The 19,635-nt window shown below is 35.6% G+C and overlaps 1 protein-coding gene across 2 annotated transcripts; it reads left to right on the top strand.

Annotated features, from left to right (window-relative positions):
* The first annotated feature begins 1,191 nt into the window (after window positions 1-1,191).
* LOC134841285 (solute carrier organic anion transporter family member 4C1-like) lies at window positions 1,192-12,770 on the top strand. Of its 2 annotated transcripts, none has more exons than XM_063857171.1 (8): window positions 1,192-1,788; window positions 2,346-2,579; window positions 2,788-3,115; window positions 3,375-3,606; window positions 5,734-6,017; window positions 6,271-6,559; window positions 8,363-8,524; window positions 12,387-12,770. In XM_063857171.1, the coding sequence occupies exons 1-8, from the start codon at window positions 1,353-1,355 to the stop codon at window positions 12,609-12,611; spliced, it is 2,190 nt and encodes a 729-aa protein (XP_063713241.1). In that variant the 5' UTR covers window positions 1,192-1,352; the 3' UTR covers window positions 12,612-12,770. The 2 variants fall into 2 exon arrangements, with proteins under 2 accessions (XP_063713241.1, XP_063713242.1); XM_063857172.1 differs by having other exon boundaries at window positions 6,271-6,464; window positions 12,387-12,497.
* Window positions 12,771-19,635: the final 6,865 nt, after the last annotated feature.

Below are 19,635 nucleotides of genomic sequence, written 5' to 3'. Positions count from 1 at the left end.
TCTCTGCTAGGCTCAATAGATCTAGAGTATACTGGCTTATTGCAACTGCTGAAGTTCTCTTGGAGAGGCAACTAATTTCTAAGTTAAATTCAAATCTCTCTGGTGCTGAAATTACAAGTAATTTCAGCACTTACAAATAAGTGGGTTGTTAGTTAGATGGAATATAATTGGTTAATATTATAAAATGTAGTTTAGATCAGGTTCCATTTCTTATTCAGACTTTCATAAACCCAATCAATTTAATTTGGGACCAAAATATTGATGATTACCACAGGCTCAAACTCGCAGTCTGCGCGCATAGTTTCAAACAAAGTCTGAGCATGTCAAATGGGAGTGCGGTCTGTATTTAGACAACCGCGTATTCAGACACTGTATTAACCAATCAGAACCGAGACAAGGAAAGAAATGAATTTCATATCTTCCTTGTCTCGATTCTGATTGGTTAATACAGTGTCTGAACACGCGGTTGTCTAAATACTGCTAAGTAACCGTCAAATGATAGCCCCCTCGGTCTGAAATATAGCCATATTCTCGAACTGGGCTGTGAAAAACCGTAAATAAATTTGAACTACACTATTTGGTTGGGTAAGACAGTGCCGAAGTAAGAGAGTGCCGAAAACAAAAATTTGTTAAAGAGTGCCGAAAATTTGTTAAAGAGTGCAGAAACTGACTTATTTGTCGTGAACTAATTGAGAAAAGAAAAGAAAGTTTTGTTTGCTCATCGATTTTGGCGCCAAAATTGAGTCTGAACAAGTTTATTTGTCGTGAACTAATTGAGAAAGGAAAAGAAAGTTTTGTTTGCTCATCGATTTTGGCGCCAAAATTGAGTCTGAACAAGTTTATTTGTCGTGAACTAATTGAGAAAGGAAAAGAAAGTTTTGTTTGCTCATCGATTATGGCGCCAAAATTGAGTCTGAACAAGTTTCAAGTGTCATTATTAATTTTCCCGCCAAAAGCTAGCCTCTTAAATTGCGTTCCAATATTTCCCGCCTTTTTCGGCACTCTCTAACTTCGGCACTGTCTAACGCCCCCCACTATTTACCTAAATGTAACCCATTTTTCAAGTTTTTCGTTCGTTTAAAATGTTCACAAAGAACATTCTAAAATTGTAGAAAGCCGCACTTCGTCCTTTTACTCTTTTGTTCGGCAAGTGGCTAATTCAGTTCTTATATTGTTCTGAATCAATGCAAAGCTAAAATGTAGACTAATTATCAGAGCTCTTCTGAACTTGTTAAAAACGAACCAAAAAGTCAAACATACAGCGTATGTGAAAAGTACATGAATTGGTTCACATGATTTTTAATTTTGTTAATAGAAAAACTTGACTGTAATAAATTTTGACGCAATAAATTATGAACAAGTTTCGAGTCGGCGACCTAAGAGTTCGGGAAACGGGCGCCGAGGACGAAATGGACTCGTTATTGTCGAATAAAGAGCCGTTAGAATCAGGAAGCAGAGACGATAGCATCTCGGACGAAAACGAGAAAGCCGAACTTTGTGGCGTCGGCGCTTGGACTCCGAAACTGATGCAAAAATTAAACAACTCGGATTGCGCTCTTCTCTTTTTATCTCTTCTTGTGTGTTTCGAAGGCATGGTTCTTTATGGCGAGGCACCCACAACTTTATCGAGTATCGAGACCAGATACGATTTCAAAAGTTGGGTGGCTGGTTTTTTATTGAGCATGAGTGATGTTGGAATTGCGTTGACTTTGATTCCCATCAGCTATTTAGGCTCCAATGTGAATAAGTGTCAGTGGATAGCATACGGAGCTGTGTCCTTTTCCATAGGTTAGTTTTATCGAGGAGTTTGACTCTATATCGATGGAAAGGTATATATATCTAAGATTTTCTAGATATAGGATTGGGGAAAGTTGAATAAGACAATCGAGCTGTTTGCATGCACTTCGCAGGCAAAATTATATTAAATCAATCCAAAAGGGCCACCTGACTAAAAAGTTTTTTTTTGGCACGTAATTGCTCATGAAGATTCAAACGTGTTAATGTTGAAAGCTACTTGAGATTTTTTGATTATTCTGTAAAAGCAATAGAAAGAAGATTGCCATAAGACACAATAAACAAAAACTCAGAAATGAAATTATTATTAATGGAAAACTTACCAAAACTCAGAATTTTGTATTAAGCTTGAAAATGACAATATGTCGACTTCAATGCAGACAATATCTTGCTCTACTAATGAGATTGCGGGTTTTTGATCAACATAACGTCAAAACAGAACCGTTTTTGGCCAAGACTTTCGAAACATATGCTGAGCACAGTCGAAATATCAATTGAACAGAGTAAAAAATCCATGCTCCTTACGTGTCGTCAGTTATCATTTTTTCCAGGTTGTCTGCTATACTCAGCCCCCCACTTTCTGAGTGACAGCTACCAACTGTCATCCAACTTGACACTCGTTCAGAATGGACACCTGTGCGGGATATCTGATAATGACTCATTTAACTACACTTTTAACGAAGATGATGATGACCTCACCAGAAGATCAGGTCACTGTGACTTCGTGCAGGACAGCAAGACAGGGTTCTTCGCAAAAGGCGTCTATTTTCTGCTGTTCGCAGCCGGTGAGAGAAAGTTCTCCGTTGATATTTGTACATTGTACATTTAAATTCATCGGTTTAACTAACCCCTTCCCCCTAAATATTGCACCATAGCAACAAGGGGGGGTGTTAAGTACATTTTGCTTCAGAAACGCGAAAAGTATCTCAGAAACAATTTACTTAACAAATCTGTAGTCAGAAAATTCGGAAAAGGATCATTTCGAAATTTCAGGTCGGTTTCTGCAGGGCGCAGGCTGTGTGCCTCTGTACGTTCTAGCTATAGTCTACCTGGACGAGAACGTCCTACCTTCTCGCAGCTCACTTTACATGGGCATCTTCTACTGTCTCTCTCTAGTCGGACCCACTGGCGGGTACATAATTGGCGCTCTCTTTCTTCGAGTGTACGTGAATGTTGACAAAGTGTTTCGAGACGACAGCTTCGAAGTGAGTCAAGATAACCCCCTCTGGATCGGCGCCTGGTGGGCGGGGTATCTTCTGGGAGCTGTGCTGGTGATGTTGTGCGCTGTTCCAGTTTCGCTTTATCCAAAGCGCTTGCCAGGGTGAGTTACTGATACTTTCTGATATAAGTTTGAAAAGTTGTTAACTTACATGATGATCAAGTATTCCAAAAATGTCTTTTAAAATAATACTGTTAGATGTTTTGTCTTTGATAGCATTTTTGCTTTTTTATGCTTTTTTCAGCCCTTTCGCCAAAAATTGATTTTTTTTGTAGTGTGATGGTCTTTTGTGAGGCACTTCTTAAAGTTACGGCCAAAATTGGCTGCCATAAACTATCTATTTGTTCTGTTTGTCTTTCAGATACAAAGAAGTGCAGGCGCAGCGGGTGAGTGAAGTTCACAAAGACGAAAGCGAACTAGAGCGAACTCTGCTGAGTAGTGACGAGGACCACACCACTAAATTGAGACAGGTGTGGGGGGCCACTAAGGACTTGATAGTGGGCAACAGACCCTTTCTACTCCTAAGTCTCAGCAACTCATGTGACTCCTTCCTCATATTCGGAATGGCCGCCTTCTTCCCAAAGTACCTCGAGGTGAATCTTTTGTTCAAAAAACTTCTGCAAAAAAATTTAAAAAAAAAATTTTTTCAAGGTTTTTTTCGACAAAAATCTTAGCCCGATATGGCCTGAATTTCAGGCTTTTTGTAGAGCCTTTCATCTTCCCACGCATAAAAAACAACACTAGTTAGAATTTTTTTTTAATATATATTCTTAAGAACATGATCGGAACAGTCGACTTGCGCAGCAATCGGTTATGCTTGTTTTTGTTTTAGATATTTTTCGCAAAATATGCTGTTACATAGACCCCAGGTGAGTAGCTTTTTAAGCTAATTCCAAGATTGGCGCCAAAAAAACTTCATGAAAAATTTTACTGGAGCAAAACTGAGGTTTCATGACTTATACTTCTTTAATAAGCCTGCTCGCTTGCTTTACTCGCTCGAAATTAGACTAAAGCTGATATGTTTCAAACCTGTTTATCTCCAATAATTGGAAAATATTTTGTAATTTTTTTTCATGTCGATCGAATCAGGATTGAAAAAGCTTTATTATGATAGAACATTCTTTCCATTACAATGGTTATTTATTGTAAAGGCTTTTGGTTGAATAACAAAATGAGCCTGCTAGATCACCTTGTTCTTGTTCACTCGGAAAAAGACCAAAAATAAAAAAATTTCAGACACATTTTTCTCGACGCTGCGAAAACAATTTTAAAAATTAAAGTCGTTTGAGGCATGACTGAGAAGGATTTAAAATGATATACCATGCGACCTATTCCGATGATTATTTGTGGCACCTGGTTTTGCGTAGAAAACAAAAAAAAAAGAAAAAAACCACCGAATACAAAATTCCTTGCCATTTTCAATGGTCGGAACAAAATTTTCTGCCGACATTTTACCCGAAGCATAAAAAATCAAAACTGAATGTAGTTCTCACAAGGCAGGGGCCAATCGCGGTATGATATAGCCGTATGATGCAAAAGCGCTAAGAACTGCTCGTATCAGGGTGAAACCTCATATTTGTTAACTTGAATTTTGATCTTTGTTTTTGAAATTTATAAAATTTCATTAAAAAAGAGAAAAAATTTGATATTATTTTTCAGGTTTTTTGAAAGCTTTGCCCGCACACTATGTATGAACTGATGCATTTAGCCTCTAATAACATAATTATCAAAAAATTTTCCTCAACTGAAGAAGAAGTTACTGAGCCCGCCTACAGTGCAGTTTACGCGCTAATTGCACGAAATTAACCGCGTGTTATTTTCGCAAATTGGAAAATTTCAAACCGCCATTTTTTAATCAAAATTGATCACATGTGAAAAATCTTAAACTCAGTACGCCAACACAATTCTGATGGCAAAAATTTCTGTTCAAAAAGGCTGATTAAAAGTAAAAAGTCGTCTGATGAAAAGAACCACCCGAACACAGTTATTCCGTCACTTCCTCCTAAGAACAACAAAAATAAAACAAGGATTAACGATTACTGTGTAAGCAGCACAGAATGTTCCGACCAGTCTTACAAAATTACAACAAAACTATTTTTCCAATTGGTGTCGTTTTTTGGGCTTGGTGTGAGAAAGGAATCTGAGCGAAAAAGCAGAGCTTAGGTATTTTCGTCAGTAATGTAAAATATGCAAATTGGAAAACAATTTTTGAAGACAATTTTTAAAATAATTTTTCAAAATTTTTCGCAATTTTTTGAAGTTATTGATTCCTAAGATGAAGCTAAAAACTCCAAATAGCTAACTTCATTAGAGTAAACTAAATTTTCAATGCTTAAATAAGCATAAATAAGCTAACGTAAGCCTGCTCACTCGCTCAAAATTGGACGAAAAATCAAAAGTTTCAAAACGTTTTTTTTTCTCGACACCGGGAATTTTTTTGATGCCATTCAAATCACGGCTGAAAGGGTTTTAATATGATATATCACTCAAACCTGTCAGCAGGTGATTATTTGTGGTAGCTGTTTTTGCGTGGAAAACAAAAAGGAGAAAAAAACTAAAACACACCCGAATACAAAGTTCTTCCCCATTATAAATGGTCGCAATAAAAAAGATCTGAAAACAATTTTGAACATCTTACAGATGTTTTTGTAAAATTTTCTACTGCAGTTGCCTTAAAGGGAACAATCAGGGCTTCATATGCTCAGTCTTATTAACTTTAGTCCCAGTTTAACTTGACGGCTAGCAGTGCAGCCTTGATGGCAGCAGCTGTCGCAGTGCCTTCTGCTGGCGGAGGGACATTCCTCGGAGGTTGGGTTGTGGAGCGATTCGACATGTCTGCGACCCAAATCATCTCTTTCTGCAAATGGGTCACATTTTTAAGTGTGCCACTGCTGCTAGTGTTCCTGGTACCTTGTGGGAACCAAGATTACGCAGGAATCAACTATGACTACCCTTTCGATGAAACAAATCTGGAACTAGATCCCAATCATAACTTTGAGTCCAGGTTTGCACTCGGCAATATGCTGTTATAGTGGTTTGTAAAAAATAATTTGGCCAACATTTTCTAAATTCAAATGAAAAACTGTTAAAAATAAACTGTTTCTTGTTTCACTACATATACGACATTTTGCAGACTAGAAACTTATCCAGTTCATGTGTCTAAGATCCTAGGTTTGCGATTCTGGCAGTTCGCTAAAGTTTTTTTTGCATATTTATTTTAATGTTTTCAGAAATTACTATTTTGATCGATCACTTAGGTTTCTGTCATATTGCAACTCCGAGTGCAATTGCATGGACGAAGACTACTTCCCACTGTGTGGTATAGACAGCGTCCAATATTACTCACCATGCCACGCAGGATGTGTTTCGGATGTAGATCCAGGGTCCAAAATGGCCATTGAAACGTACACGAATTGCTCTTGTGTTGGTGCCTCGAAAACAGCGAAGCCCGGTTTGTGTGGATACAAGTGCAGTTATGGGTTTGCGCTCTATTTGGGCCTGTTTTCAATCATAGTGTCAACTAGCTTGTCGTTCGTGCCAACAAAGGTAACTGAAGTTTCGAATTTAAAAAAGCTAGCGACATATTTTTTCAAGACTTTTTTACATTATTAGCTACCATATATTCTTACAAGGTAGCAACCACCAAGCAGGGTCTTACGAGATAACCAATGCTTGCAAAAGTATCTGCTATGGAAAACAACCAAATTGAATCCGAGGAAGAAATCCAAAATGGAATAACCGTCAAGGGTCGCTTTTAAACCTTAATTTTAAATCAGCAATTGCTCCTTATCATGGAACAATATAATCAAAATTGCAGTTTTGACGACAAAGAGTATGATAGTAAAAAGAAGAAACGTGAGAATTTTTCACATAGCTTTAAGAAAAATCTAGCATAAACTAATAACAAAACTGCTCGTATCAGGTCAGGCCCTGAATGTTCCGACAGCCTTCTAAGGTATATGGAGCAGTGCTCCTTTAAATTAAATGATGAGTTTTTCAACATAAAAGTTGAAAAAAAAATTGTTGAGACTTTTTGGGGGAAAATATCCACCACACGCCATATAAAGTATAAAGTGATAGATTTTACTCGTAATAACGTATCAGTTATGACAAATAACCTGCATTAACCAAGTTGGAAAGATTACTAAGATGGATTAATTGTAAAGCCCCCAAAACTTGACAAAAATTACTCACAGATAAAATATTTTCTCAAATTTGAGCTGAGGACAAAAGTTTTTTCAATGATAAAAAAATCGCTAGTTAAAAATTCTGGTGAAAAAAACACCCGAGCACAAATATTCAGTCATCATTTTCTTTGAAATTCGGAACAAAAAACTTTTTTGACGTTCGTAAATTTTGTACAAATGATATTATTCTAAAAAAAGCCAAATAAGTACAGGTAATAAATGGTGGTTGTGTTGCTATAACTACTTATGTACCATTATGCACAGTAAGTTTAAAAAAGTTGGTAAGAAATTGAGTTGATATAACATTACGAGGCCAAACCGTGTACTGAATAGGCGCATAATTTTGTGTCTATGTGTTACTGGGTTCCAGAGACAAGCCTTTAAACATGTTGAAATTTTGTTGGAACAACCAAAGAGAATGGAAGAACAAAAAAGAACAAAGGGAGTGTCCTTGTTGAGGCATACGCTCACAATATACAAAATACACAGTTTGGCCTCGTAATGATAATGTCTATTCTCGATGCTCATTATGAAACTCAATGGCATCTATCTAATTAATACCGAAAGTTAATTAATTAAAGTGATAAAATAACAGAACAAAAAGGACCGTAAAAAGTATAGCAAAACAGTTCATTTTTCAGTGTTTTTTTCCGACTTTCGAATAAAAAGACGCAATATTTGTGTGTTAGTTTTTTTCTCCAGAACAGTTTCGACTTTTTAACAAGCATCTTTTGACGGTTTTTTATACCATTTGAAAACCATTGTTGTTTTGACCGCAAATTAAAAAATATATTGCACCTGTGATTATTTTTTGTAAAGTTATGGGTGTTTATAGATTGCCAAAATGGCCAGTTTGGGACAATTGATCCGTCTTAGAAATCGTTCCAAATCGGTTAAAGCCCGCTATTTGCCATAAATTATGCGTTATTAGGAATGGAACTTTTTACTTTGAACTTGATACGGCGTGTGGAGTGATCACTTAAAAAATATCAGTAATTTTAAAAAAATTGTAAAGAATTTTTTCTTGTTTTTTGGAAAATTCATCAATTTTTTTTAGATGAACAATGCTCTACAGACCTTGAAAGGCAGTCGGAACATTCAAGGCTTACCCCTGATACGAGCAGTCTTGTTTGATATTTGAACACGATATTGTCGTTTACAGGTGGCCATTCTGCGGATAGTGCCTGGCCACCAGCGGAGTCTGGCACTGGGACTGCGGTGGGTGCTGAGTTGTATCTTTGGCTCCATTCCTGGTCCAGTTCTCATTGGACTCATGTTCGACGGGGGATGTGTGCTTTATAAGAGGGAGTGCGGTCTCAAAGAGGTCAGATGAGATTTCGATAGCCATCGTAGCTGCCACTAGGCAATAAGTTGTGGCTCCGACCACTTCACCAAGTGCGAACTCACTAGGGAGGGCGTAGTGTGTGTTTTTTGATCCGAACTCTTCGCGAAGTGGGACATAACTATGGCTTAAGTTTTTTTTAATGTTTCTGTGTCAACGCATTCATTAGGCGGGATGAATCTACAGAGTAGGATAGATTTTTTGTTCTGACCACTTCACAAAGTGGGAACAAACAAATGCTTAGGATAGGTTTTTTTCATTGATCACTTCATGAATTTGGAAGAAACTATGGTTCTTAGTGTATTTTTGCGGCTACAGTTTCAGAAAGTGGAAAAACTTATGACATAGGGTACTTTATGACTAGTTTCTGAAAAGAAAAATTACAGTTGCATAGGGTGTGAACTTTTTAATCCGATCACCAGTTGCGCCTGGTGATTTTTCTTTGTTTTGACCACATCAAGAATTTGGAAAGAACTTATGGCGGTTTTCTTTGTTAAGTGGTTAGAATTTGGCGTAGGAAGGGCATTTTTGTACCGACCATATGCATTTTTCTCTTGTCCGACTGCATCACGAATTAAGAATGAATCAATAAATATAAAAAAACTTACTACATAGGCCCTTTTATTCGTGATATGCATCCAAAAAAGTCCAAAAAATATATATTTTTGATTTTCATCATCGAAGAGCGGAAGCCTTAAAGATGTCTTTGTTAGGATAAATAAGTGGTTGCCCTTTGTTTAGCTTAAAAAGCTAATATAACTTAAAAAGATTTAAAAAACACACTTTTGAGGAACTCGGATTTCTATGAAAAGTAATGATTTTGTTCGTTTTTATCGTTCCGTCTATTTTTGAAGAAATGACGGAAAATTTTACTCGGAGTGGTTTTTCTATCCAGACAAATTTCGGCTTCTTAGCTAAAAGCTTTTAACGGAAATTTTCGAAAGGTCACAATCAGAAAATATTGATGCCTTGAGCTCAATTTAACAAAACAAAATGTTTTACCAGTGATCAGTTTTTGTGAAGATATGGGGGTTTAAAGATTGCCAATTTTGCCAGTTTGGGACTATTAATCTGTCTTTTAAATCATTTCAACTTGGTTAAAAGGAGGCTAGTTAACATGAAGGATACGCTACTAGGAGTGAAATCTATCACTTCGTATTATATATTGTGTGGGGGATACTTTTTCTAAGCATCCCATGCTCTGCCTCATTCAAAATCAAATACTAACCCAAAGACCTTAAAATGCTGCCGGAATTTTTCAAGGCTCCACCCTAATACGAGCCATTTTATTTTCTTTTGCTCAAGATGCAAACTGTTGTAGGTTTTTTATGTGCGTATTGCACAACAATTGTCTCTCCTAGTGTTCCTTATAGATTCTAGATACTCTTTCAATGCTATAGTTTATTTTACGCGATGAAAAGATAACAGTTGGTTTTTTTAGCAACTGTTAACCTTAAAGCACCAACACTCAGCTCGAAGTTTTGAGCTTCAGATTGTGTTTTTTGTTTGTTGCAAATCAAAACCTATTTGTTTGAAACTGTATTTTTGATGCTCTGTGGCAATACGTTTGCCAATGAAATGAGTTGACTGTAATGTCTACACGGCATTTAAAAAAGCAGCGCAATGAAGAGCGCCTAACACTCTTACAAACGCCAATATAAGACATTGCAGAATTATTCGAAATTTGCATGATCAACAAGTTCCTAAATAAAAACAAGACTGCCCGTATCAGGACAAAACCCTGGATGATCCGACTGCCCATTAGTTGGTCTCGTATTGTTTTCGGTATATGAAATATTTACAAACTACACATATTAGGCCGTCAAATCAAAATGCAGTGCTAAATTTTGAATCGTTTATGGAATTGGGAAAACCAAACAGCTGGTATCATTTCAGTTTGAAATGCTTATGAGTGCGGATAACTTGCCACGCATAATTAATTCGCGTGTTGAAACAAACTATCAAAGTATTATTCCAGCAGCAAAACCGACCTTTAGTCAAAGGCAAGCATACTCGCTTCGCAATCAGAAGACTTCGGGATCGCTGCCCATACGCAGTCAACTATTATGAAATTGGTTTGAGTAAAAAAAAATCACCTCGGGCATATATATTCCTCACTTTTTTCGAAAGTCGGAACAAAAAGCAACTATAGGTGTCAGAAGGGATCTACTACTTTTGCGAGATGAGTGGAATCTCAAAATTAGCGAGAATGTTGCCGACCGTTTGTAGTTCACTTAAATTTTCCTCGTTTTTCGAAGAAATTGAAGGAATATTGGAGCTCGGTTTATTTTTCCCCAGACAAATTGTTTATCTCCAGACTTTTTAACTAGCCATTTTCGGCAAATTTTTTCTGTACCATCTGAAAAATTTTGTTGCTCGAGCTCAAATTTTTTAAAAAATTGTAACGCCTGCGACCTTTTTCTGTAAATTTATTGGAGTTTATAAATTGTCAATTGGGACAATTTGTATTAATTAACTCGAGATATGTTCCGCGCTAATGACGCGTAAGCTGAGATTTAATCCGTCTCAAAATTTGTTCCAAATTGATTGAAGGAAGCTGTTTATCAGAATTTCTACGTTACAAGAGGCGAAATCTTCTGTTACATTGTAATTTAAATCACTTATGGGGTGATTAGTTTCAAAAATTTCTTTCTTATTTTTTCGAAAAATTCATCAATGTTTTTTTTTAATGAACACGGTTCCATAAACGCAGTCGATACATTCAGGGCTTCGCACTGATACGAGCGATCTTGTTTGTTTTTGTTTCCGCGCTCAAATAAAATCTTAAAAAGTATTAATTTGATCTGAGTTTCTCCCTTTTATAAAAGGTTTGCAAAGTTTGCCAGAAGTGCATTTTTGGGTACTTTTGAAGCGTTTGATCAAAAGTTATTTCTTTTTAATCTAAGGGAAGCTCTAAAATTGTATATTTAAAATAGCCTGGAAGCTGTACTATAGCCTCCACTGGAAGCATTTAAAAATGTCCCTCTCACCTTACCTCATCAAATTCACCCCTGATACAATGCTTTGCACAAATAATTCTTTATTTTCTAAAAAATACTGCCCATGTTTGTCAGGGTAGGTTTGACTCACATCAGTTGATCTCGTTAACTATCCTTTCAAAGTTTAGTGCCGTTATACGTATTGAAAAACTGTGACAATCAAGTTAAAGTCGATTGTAGGAATGACTAGTTGATACTTACTTGTTTGTTGTACAATTTTTTTCAGCATTTTTGATTGAAAAGTCGAAAGTTATAGATGATTATTATGGATGTACAATTTTTTTCAGCATTTTTGATTGAAAAGTCGAAAGTTATAAATGATTATTACAGATGAGATAATTCTTAACTGGAAAATTGTCGAAGAAAAATTTAACTTGAAGATAATCACTCAGGATATATTTTCTACGGCAATTATTTTTAAATTTTTAACTTAAATACAATTGCCGAAGAAAATATGTCATCTGGTGAGGTTCTTGCAGGTTTTGCTTTTCTACTCAAGAATCTTGCTTGATTTGCACTTCTAAGAATATTGCTTGATTTGCACTTCTAAGAATCTTGCTTGATTTGCACTTCTAAGAATCTTGCTTGACTTTCACTTCTAAAAATCTTGCTTGATTTGCACTTCTAAGAAACTTGCTTGACTTGCTTTTCTAAGAACTTTGCTTGATTTGCACTACTATGCTTGGTACTGGTATCTAATACAGTTGAACATCGCGCGAAGTGATCTTGAACTCCCCTTCCTCCCACAGATCGACTATGTTCCTATAATCCTTTAGCTTTTTGCTTTTTTCGCAGGCATGAAACAATTTTGGAGTCAGTCAATGAAAAGCTGAACTGTTGTTTAGAACAACTGTGTGGTGTATGACTCTATCCACTTGAGAATCATGTGTATGTTGGTGGCCCTCATCATGAAAGTGGGCTGCTGTGTGCTGCTCTACATGGCAGAGAAGTCATACAGACCCCCTGTGGATGAAACCAGTCGCATACTAGAAGAACCGAACGACCAAGACGCTTCTGAAGATTCGTCAAAAAATAGCCAAATTAATTTTTATGATTTAATAAAAAATTAGTGTACAAAATATAGCTGCTGGATGACCAGATTTAATTGTTGTAAGAAAATACTAAATTCTAAGAGGATCAAAGTTTGTAATTTGCGTAATGAGATTCTCATGTGAAATAGGAGCTACTTGTAACCAGTAATAGAGCCAGGTGCAGATCTAGAAAATCCTCGAGGGGGAATTTTCATTCAGATTTTGAAGATGTTGTAAAGTTTTCAAGTTCGAATGAATGAACTTTTGAATTTCATGAATGAATATTTGAGAATATATTATAGGTTCGGTCAAGTGAAAATGAGTTACGTAAAACAAAAACAAAGGGAACTTTTTGGGAGGCAGGCAGGGGTCGCTTATCCCCCCGTCAACCCAAATCTGCAACTGAATTTAATCGGAAGGTCGGATATTTGAGGCCCAACTGTGTTCTCAAACCGTGCTTATTGCGTGAGGGTGAAACAACATTACCCATGCCCAGAATAGTGTAAAAAAACTAGGCGTGCAACAGCGGCTCTCCGTGAAGAGCTGAATAGCTCGTATCCCGGGTTGACCAAAACTTCTTATCATACAATTTCCATATATGAGAAACTTCTTGTCATACAATTTCATACAATTCCATACGTACAGAAAATTGTATGAAAACTCTATGATAAGCATTTTTCCATATATGAAAATTGTAAGATAGGTGTTTTCCCATAAACCAAAAATTTTGATTTTTTCTTTCTAAATTTAGTTTCTGAAAAATTTTCGGTTGCAGTTGCAACCGAACACAAGTGACATAGACCTTGGTTACTCAAAACACCAAAGGTTGGACGGTCTTGCATTTACAATGCATAGAAAACGACCTGAATTTGGCTGTCTTTCACAATTGATATAACAAAAGTAACAAACTTTTATTTTTTGGCAAAATTTATTAATGATGATTATATTAAACTTTTGAATTTTCAAATTATCAGACATTGATCAAGGCGTACATTAACACCCCATACAAAAGAAAAAGGAATTTTCAGCGTTTTTGAAAAAAAAAAATTAAGTGAAAAGAAAGTCAAAGCCAATTTTATCGTATCCAGGACTACGTTATGCACACAAAATATTAAATTTTGCATGCAAAATTTTTTTTTTGAAAAATGTTTGTTTGCGTACGAAAATCGATTTGCGGTTGAAAAAAAAACGAAAAATTTTTGGGCCAAATTTTCAAAACTGCTTGAAAAATTTTTTGTGTCGCCATCAAAAAAATGCCAGTCATACAATTTTCATATATGGGAATTGTATGATAAGCATTTTTTTCAAAAAACGAAAACCTCCAGATTTTTTATCACCAGATTGTTTTATTAGAATCAAACAGCCACAGAAAAGAGTTTATACCAGTTTTCAACCATTTTTAGAAATTTTATGAAAATTGTATGACAAGCATTTTCCCACACACTTGATGTATGGAATTGTATGATAAGCATTTTCGGTGTATGGAGGTCAACCCGGGATGTTGATCCTTTTCCTTGTGGATAAATCGTCTTAAGAAGAATAGAGCAGTACTAGAACCACATAGGCTGACTAGCTGACTGATTGGCTATCCTACGATCGAATCTGTTTTTTATTGGACTTTCGCAGAAAATGACAAAGTATGTGATCCGGGTGGTTTTTCCCCTGACAAATTTCGATCCTTAACTAACAACTTTTGATGGATTTATTTTTCAAATCATTCAAAAGGTATTGTTGTCCGAAGACCAAAATTTAAACGCTATTTCACCTGTGATTACTATTTGTAAAGTTATTGGAATTTAAAGATCGCCAGTTTGACCTATTTGACCGCGAGATATGTTTTGTACTATTAACGCGTAAGCGGAGATTAATTCGTCTTAAAAAAGCGGAGATTAATTCGTCTTAATTTGAGGTGTTCTATTTGGTCTAAGTAATACGTTACTAAATGCAAAATTTATTATTTTGTTCTTTACGTAGTGTGTAAGGGAGGAATTTTAAATTGTTTCTTTTCCTTTTGAACATTTTATCTATTTTTAAAAAAAGTAAACGCGGCCTCAAAGACACTATAAGGCAGTCGGAACATTCAAGGCTTTTCGCTGATGCCAGAAATCTTGTATATTTTGAGAAGAGTTAGCATGCAAACTTGAGATGGGACTGATAGGCTATCTAATAGAACAAGTTGAAATAGAGGAAACCGTCTGTTTGTCATGCTATCTATGTTCAGCCGGATAGGTTCGCGCAACTTCTCATTTCATTTAATACCGATCTAATCTTACTCTTATCTCTTAGTCTCAATAGATCTCAAAGTGTCTGATCATAAAATAGTCAAGTTTACAATAAAAATTTTAGGTTTTTTTTCTGATATTGGTAGCAATAGTAGCAGATATGGTTGTTAGTAATAAAATTTTTATAATCATATTTGATGGTATCAAAAACTAGAAGGAACCGTAATTCTATTCAAAAAAAACTTCAAAAAATCCTGCACTAATTTTGAATCTCTGGAAGTTGTTATGAAAATTTATTAGAAATTTAGCTGGAAGTTCATCAATGCAATAGAGAAATGAAATAAAGAGAATCTGTCGATACGAATTGAAGACCAAATTACATCAAAAAAACTTTTATAAACACACTCAACAAAATTACGTTATAATACTTTCAACAAACTATTCACTATTCAACTATTCAAAATTGAAGTCCAAATAATACTGCTATAAATATCATTGACGGAAATTAAGGTGTTCTAAACATAAATGAAGAAATTTTGATTGAATTTTATTTTGCTCTTTTTTGAATTGTTGATGCTTCCTCTGGTTTGTTCAAACTTAAATAAGAATTCATGTTCCTTTTATATTAAGTAATAACCAATTTTTTAGTGTTTTTAAGACTTCCCAATCTGGTGGTCAAGAATTTTTCCTGAGCCAGCTCGTAAAAATCTTTAGCACAATCTCTTACCTGTTTCTCGTCTTCTGGTGTAACCAGTGGACCGAAGTGTCTTTTTGACCTTGATCTGGTCAATGAGCATTATCATATTTGGTCTGTTGTTTCAATTACCAGGCAAAAGTATGCACTGGATTCCAGAGACATAAACTTAAACATGTTCGAAAATGTAAGTGGATTCCACTTACAAAACTTCTGTGGATTCCGCGTTCAAATTTCTGTAAAGTAAATTTTCTCGGCCCGTTTTTTTTGCGGATTGTGCAATATGCACTGATAGCTAATTGACCTGGAGTCCAATATGTAATTGAAGTCCGCAAAATGTAAATGGAATCCGCAATTTTTTTTTGCACTTACATTTGAACAATTAGAAGCTAGAGCTGGAATTATTATTTGTAGCAATGCGGGATTTAAAAGCAAGGGCTTAACCATTTTTAGCGGAATCTATGAAAAAACCTCGAAAACAATGTTTAACTAAATTGGTGTTTGTCACTTTTTAGAATCGATCACGCAAAAACTTTTCTCAACTGAGGAGTTTCTTCAATTTTCCAGGCTATTTGGAAACACAGTCACCAATTGAAATCATTATCTGGTTCAGTATTTGGTTTTCAGAAATCACCATCATAATTTTAGATGAGATGGTTACAAGGTGAGAATTAAATTTGGGTTAAAGGACGGCCCGATTGTATTTTTTGAAAACTGATCAACTGGGTTAAAAATCTTTTTTTTATTAAAACTAAAACAGAAAACTTAAATACGAGGAAGAACAATTCACAAGGAAAAAGTACAAAATTTTAGTTCTAAATTAAATTGGTCAGTTCGATCAAGTTGATCAAAAAAAATTACATTTCAAAAAGCAGGTTAAGTGTGATTTGAAATTTTATTGAGCAATTTCATCAATTTTTTGGTTTTTCTATGTTCTATCTCCTCAGCTATTTCGTTTTCAGTAGTTAGTGTATCCCCGCCCAAAAACTCTTCGCCCTCAGCAGTGCGCCTCGGTTGTTTCACTGGCTGCAGGGATTCCGGTCCCTACTGCTGTTATACACATTCTGGTCTTTTTTTGAAATATTTTATGAACAAACTTTAGGTTTACCTTTTATATTGAATTTAATGTTCTCGTTCCACAACATTTTACCCACATTGTTTGATGTAAACTGTTTCAGACTTTTAAGCGTATTAGGAATTGAAGCTTTCACAGACTCAAGACAGTTATTTTTATCCAGACAAACGAAGGATGTTAAACTTTCGATTTAAAGGACAAGAAACGCAATCAATTGTTTCGCCAACCAAAGAGTGAGAAGAATAACAGCACCAAATAGCTCTCAATTATAGGGCAATTTAAGGTTATTAGACGCAGACGACGGCTTGCTGAAAAGGATTTTAGTACTCTCAGCGTCTAAAATCAGCCAATATTGAAATGACGGGAGAACTTGTACAGTTTATTCTAGATATTGATACCAGAACTTTAATGTTCGATCTGAGTGTAAAATGTTTTATCAAAAACTCTTAGCCGTAGCAAGTTTTGTTTTAAAAACGGACGACATTATTTTGGAATCAAGAGAGCCAGTTCAACTTGTTTTCAAAGATGGTTAAAAGACAGCTCTTCCAAAAAAAATTGGAATCTAATTTGCAAAAGTTGTATCGAGATAAATGTTATCAAAGTTCTGAACAACAGATTCTTGTGAAATGACAAAAAGAAGAATTATTTGCTTATTAAGACCTACTTGCCTTATGAAGTCGCCAATAAATAAAACAGATATCTCTTTGGAAACTAGGAACAACCTTGAACCTGGGCAGTAACCTGCCGGAACGAGAGTGACAGTAAGGGCATCCGTTTCGTCTACGTCGGTTGAAGTATTGAAAGTTATCTTATTTTATGATTTGGCATAATATATGAAGTTAAATGAATATAAAACGGTAGTGCACTCAATAAAGCAGCCGGAACTTTATGACAATAACTTTAAACTTTTTAGCTTTGTATTATTTTGAAAATTCAAGCTCACCTGGTGATCTGTTTGACAAAGCGGAAGAAAATGAACCATAGGTTCAAGGCTCTCATCCTTGAATCGGTCAACAGTTACAGCCTTGAATCGAAAATTTTGATATTGGACGGGCAAATTCTGACATAATTTCAGAACGAAAATAGAGGTAAAATGTGAGTGGATAAAGTGAGGAATGTAAAGTAAGTATTCAAGACAATTTGATGATCACTTTGTTGAAGTCAAATGTATTACTCATTAGTTCGGAACAAATCATGCTATTATTAAAAGATTTTACCTCTTTTTTCTATAATTAATGTGAGACAATTCATGTCATGAATATCCTCGGGGGAGGGAGATCTTATTTGGAACCGAAAGGGAAGGAGTTGAGCCAAGTTTTTTTTGTTGTTGTTGTTGTAAAACAATTAAAGTGGTCCTAAATCTTCTTTTTTGGGGTTACGAGGGCAAGTTTCACCGCTGGTCTCGTTAAAGTACCTTGGGTTGTTTTCAGTTTACACGAGCGCGCGATGCCATCCGAGCCGGTAAAAACTTCTAACACTCGACCCAGTGGCCAGATGCCTCGTGGTGTAAAGTCCTCAAGTATCCACACGAGGTCATCTTTTTCGAGTGGTTCCTCGGGTTGCGTCCATTTAGTCCTTCTGATGAGAGTCGGAGCGTACTCTTTAAGTAGACGCCTCCAGAAGCTGTCAAGTCTATCTTTTGCTCGCTTTCAGGACTTGTTGGACAGTTTATTGGTAGATGATTCGTAGAAGGCTGCTGCTGGAGCGTAGACGAATGGACTACCCATTAAGTAGTGGTTGGATGTCAGTGGAAGGTCGTCGTCAAGGTCACTACTGACATGAGTTGAGGATTGCCTCGGTCTCGGCTACGATAGTAGCAAATAGATCTCTCGATAGTCGATCAGAATCGAGATTTAGTAAGAATGCTCGTTTTATCATTGAGATGAGTCGCTCCCACACGCCGCCAAAATGCATAGAAAACGACCTGAATTTGGCTGTCTTTCACAATTGATATAACAAAAGTAACAAACTTTTATTTTTTGGCAAAATTTATTAATGATGATTATATTAAACTTTTGAATTTTCAAATTATCAGACATTGATCAAGGCGTACATTAACACCCCATACAAAAGAAAAAGGAATTTTCAGCGTTTTTGAAAAAAAAAAATTAAGTGAAAAGAAAGTCAAAGCCAATTTTATCGTATCCAGGACTACGTTATGCACACAAAATATTAAATTTTGCATGCAAAATTTTTTTTTTGAAAAATGTTTGTTTGCGTACGAAAATCGATTTGCGGTTGAAAAAAAAACGAAAAATTTTTGGGCCAAATTTTCAAAACTGCTTGAAAAATTTTTTGTGTCGCCATCAAAAAAATGCCAGTCATACAATTTTCATATATGGGAATTGTATGATAAGCATTTTTTTCAAAAAACGAAAACCTCCAGATTTTTTATCACCAGATTGTTTTATTAGAATCAAACAGCCACAGAAAAGAGTTTATACCAGTTTTCAACCATTTTTAGAAATTTTATGAAAATTGTATGACAAGCATTTTCCCACACACTTGATGTATGGAATTGTATGATAAGCATTTTCGGTGTATGGAGGTCAACCCGGGATGTTGATCCTTTTCCTTGTGGATAAATCGTCTTAAGAAGAATAGAGCAGTACTAGAACCACATAGGCTGACTAGCTGACTGATTGGCTATCCTACGATCGAATCTGTTTTTTATTGGACTTTCGCAGAAAATGACAAAGTATGTGATCCGGGTGGTTTTTCCCCTGACAAATTTCGATCCTTAACTAACAACTTTTGATGGATTTATTTTTCAAATCATTCAAAAGGTATTGTTGTCCGAAGACCAAAATTTAAACGCTATTTCACCTGTGATTACTATTTGTAAAGTTATTGGAATTTAAAGATCGCCAGTTTGACCTATTTGACCGCGAGATATGTTTTGTACTATTAACGCGTAAGCGGAGATTAATTCGTCTTAAAAAAGCGGAGATTAATTCGTCTTAATTTGAGGTGTTCTATTTGGTCTAAGTAATACGTTACTAAATGCAAAATTTATTATTTTGTTCTTTACGTAGTGTGTAAGGGAGGAATTTTAAATTGTTTCTTTTCCTT

The sequence above is a fragment of the Symsagittifera roscoffensis genome, chromosome 3 (assembly GCF_963678635.1).
Source record: "Symsagittifera roscoffensis chromosome 3, txSymRosc1.1, whole genome shotgun sequence".
NCBI lineage: Eukaryota > Metazoa > Xenacoelomorpha > Acoela > Convolutidae > Symsagittifera > Symsagittifera roscoffensis.
Note: the sequence above shows the minus strand (reverse complement) of the source record. Positions and strands in the feature narration are given on the sequence as shown.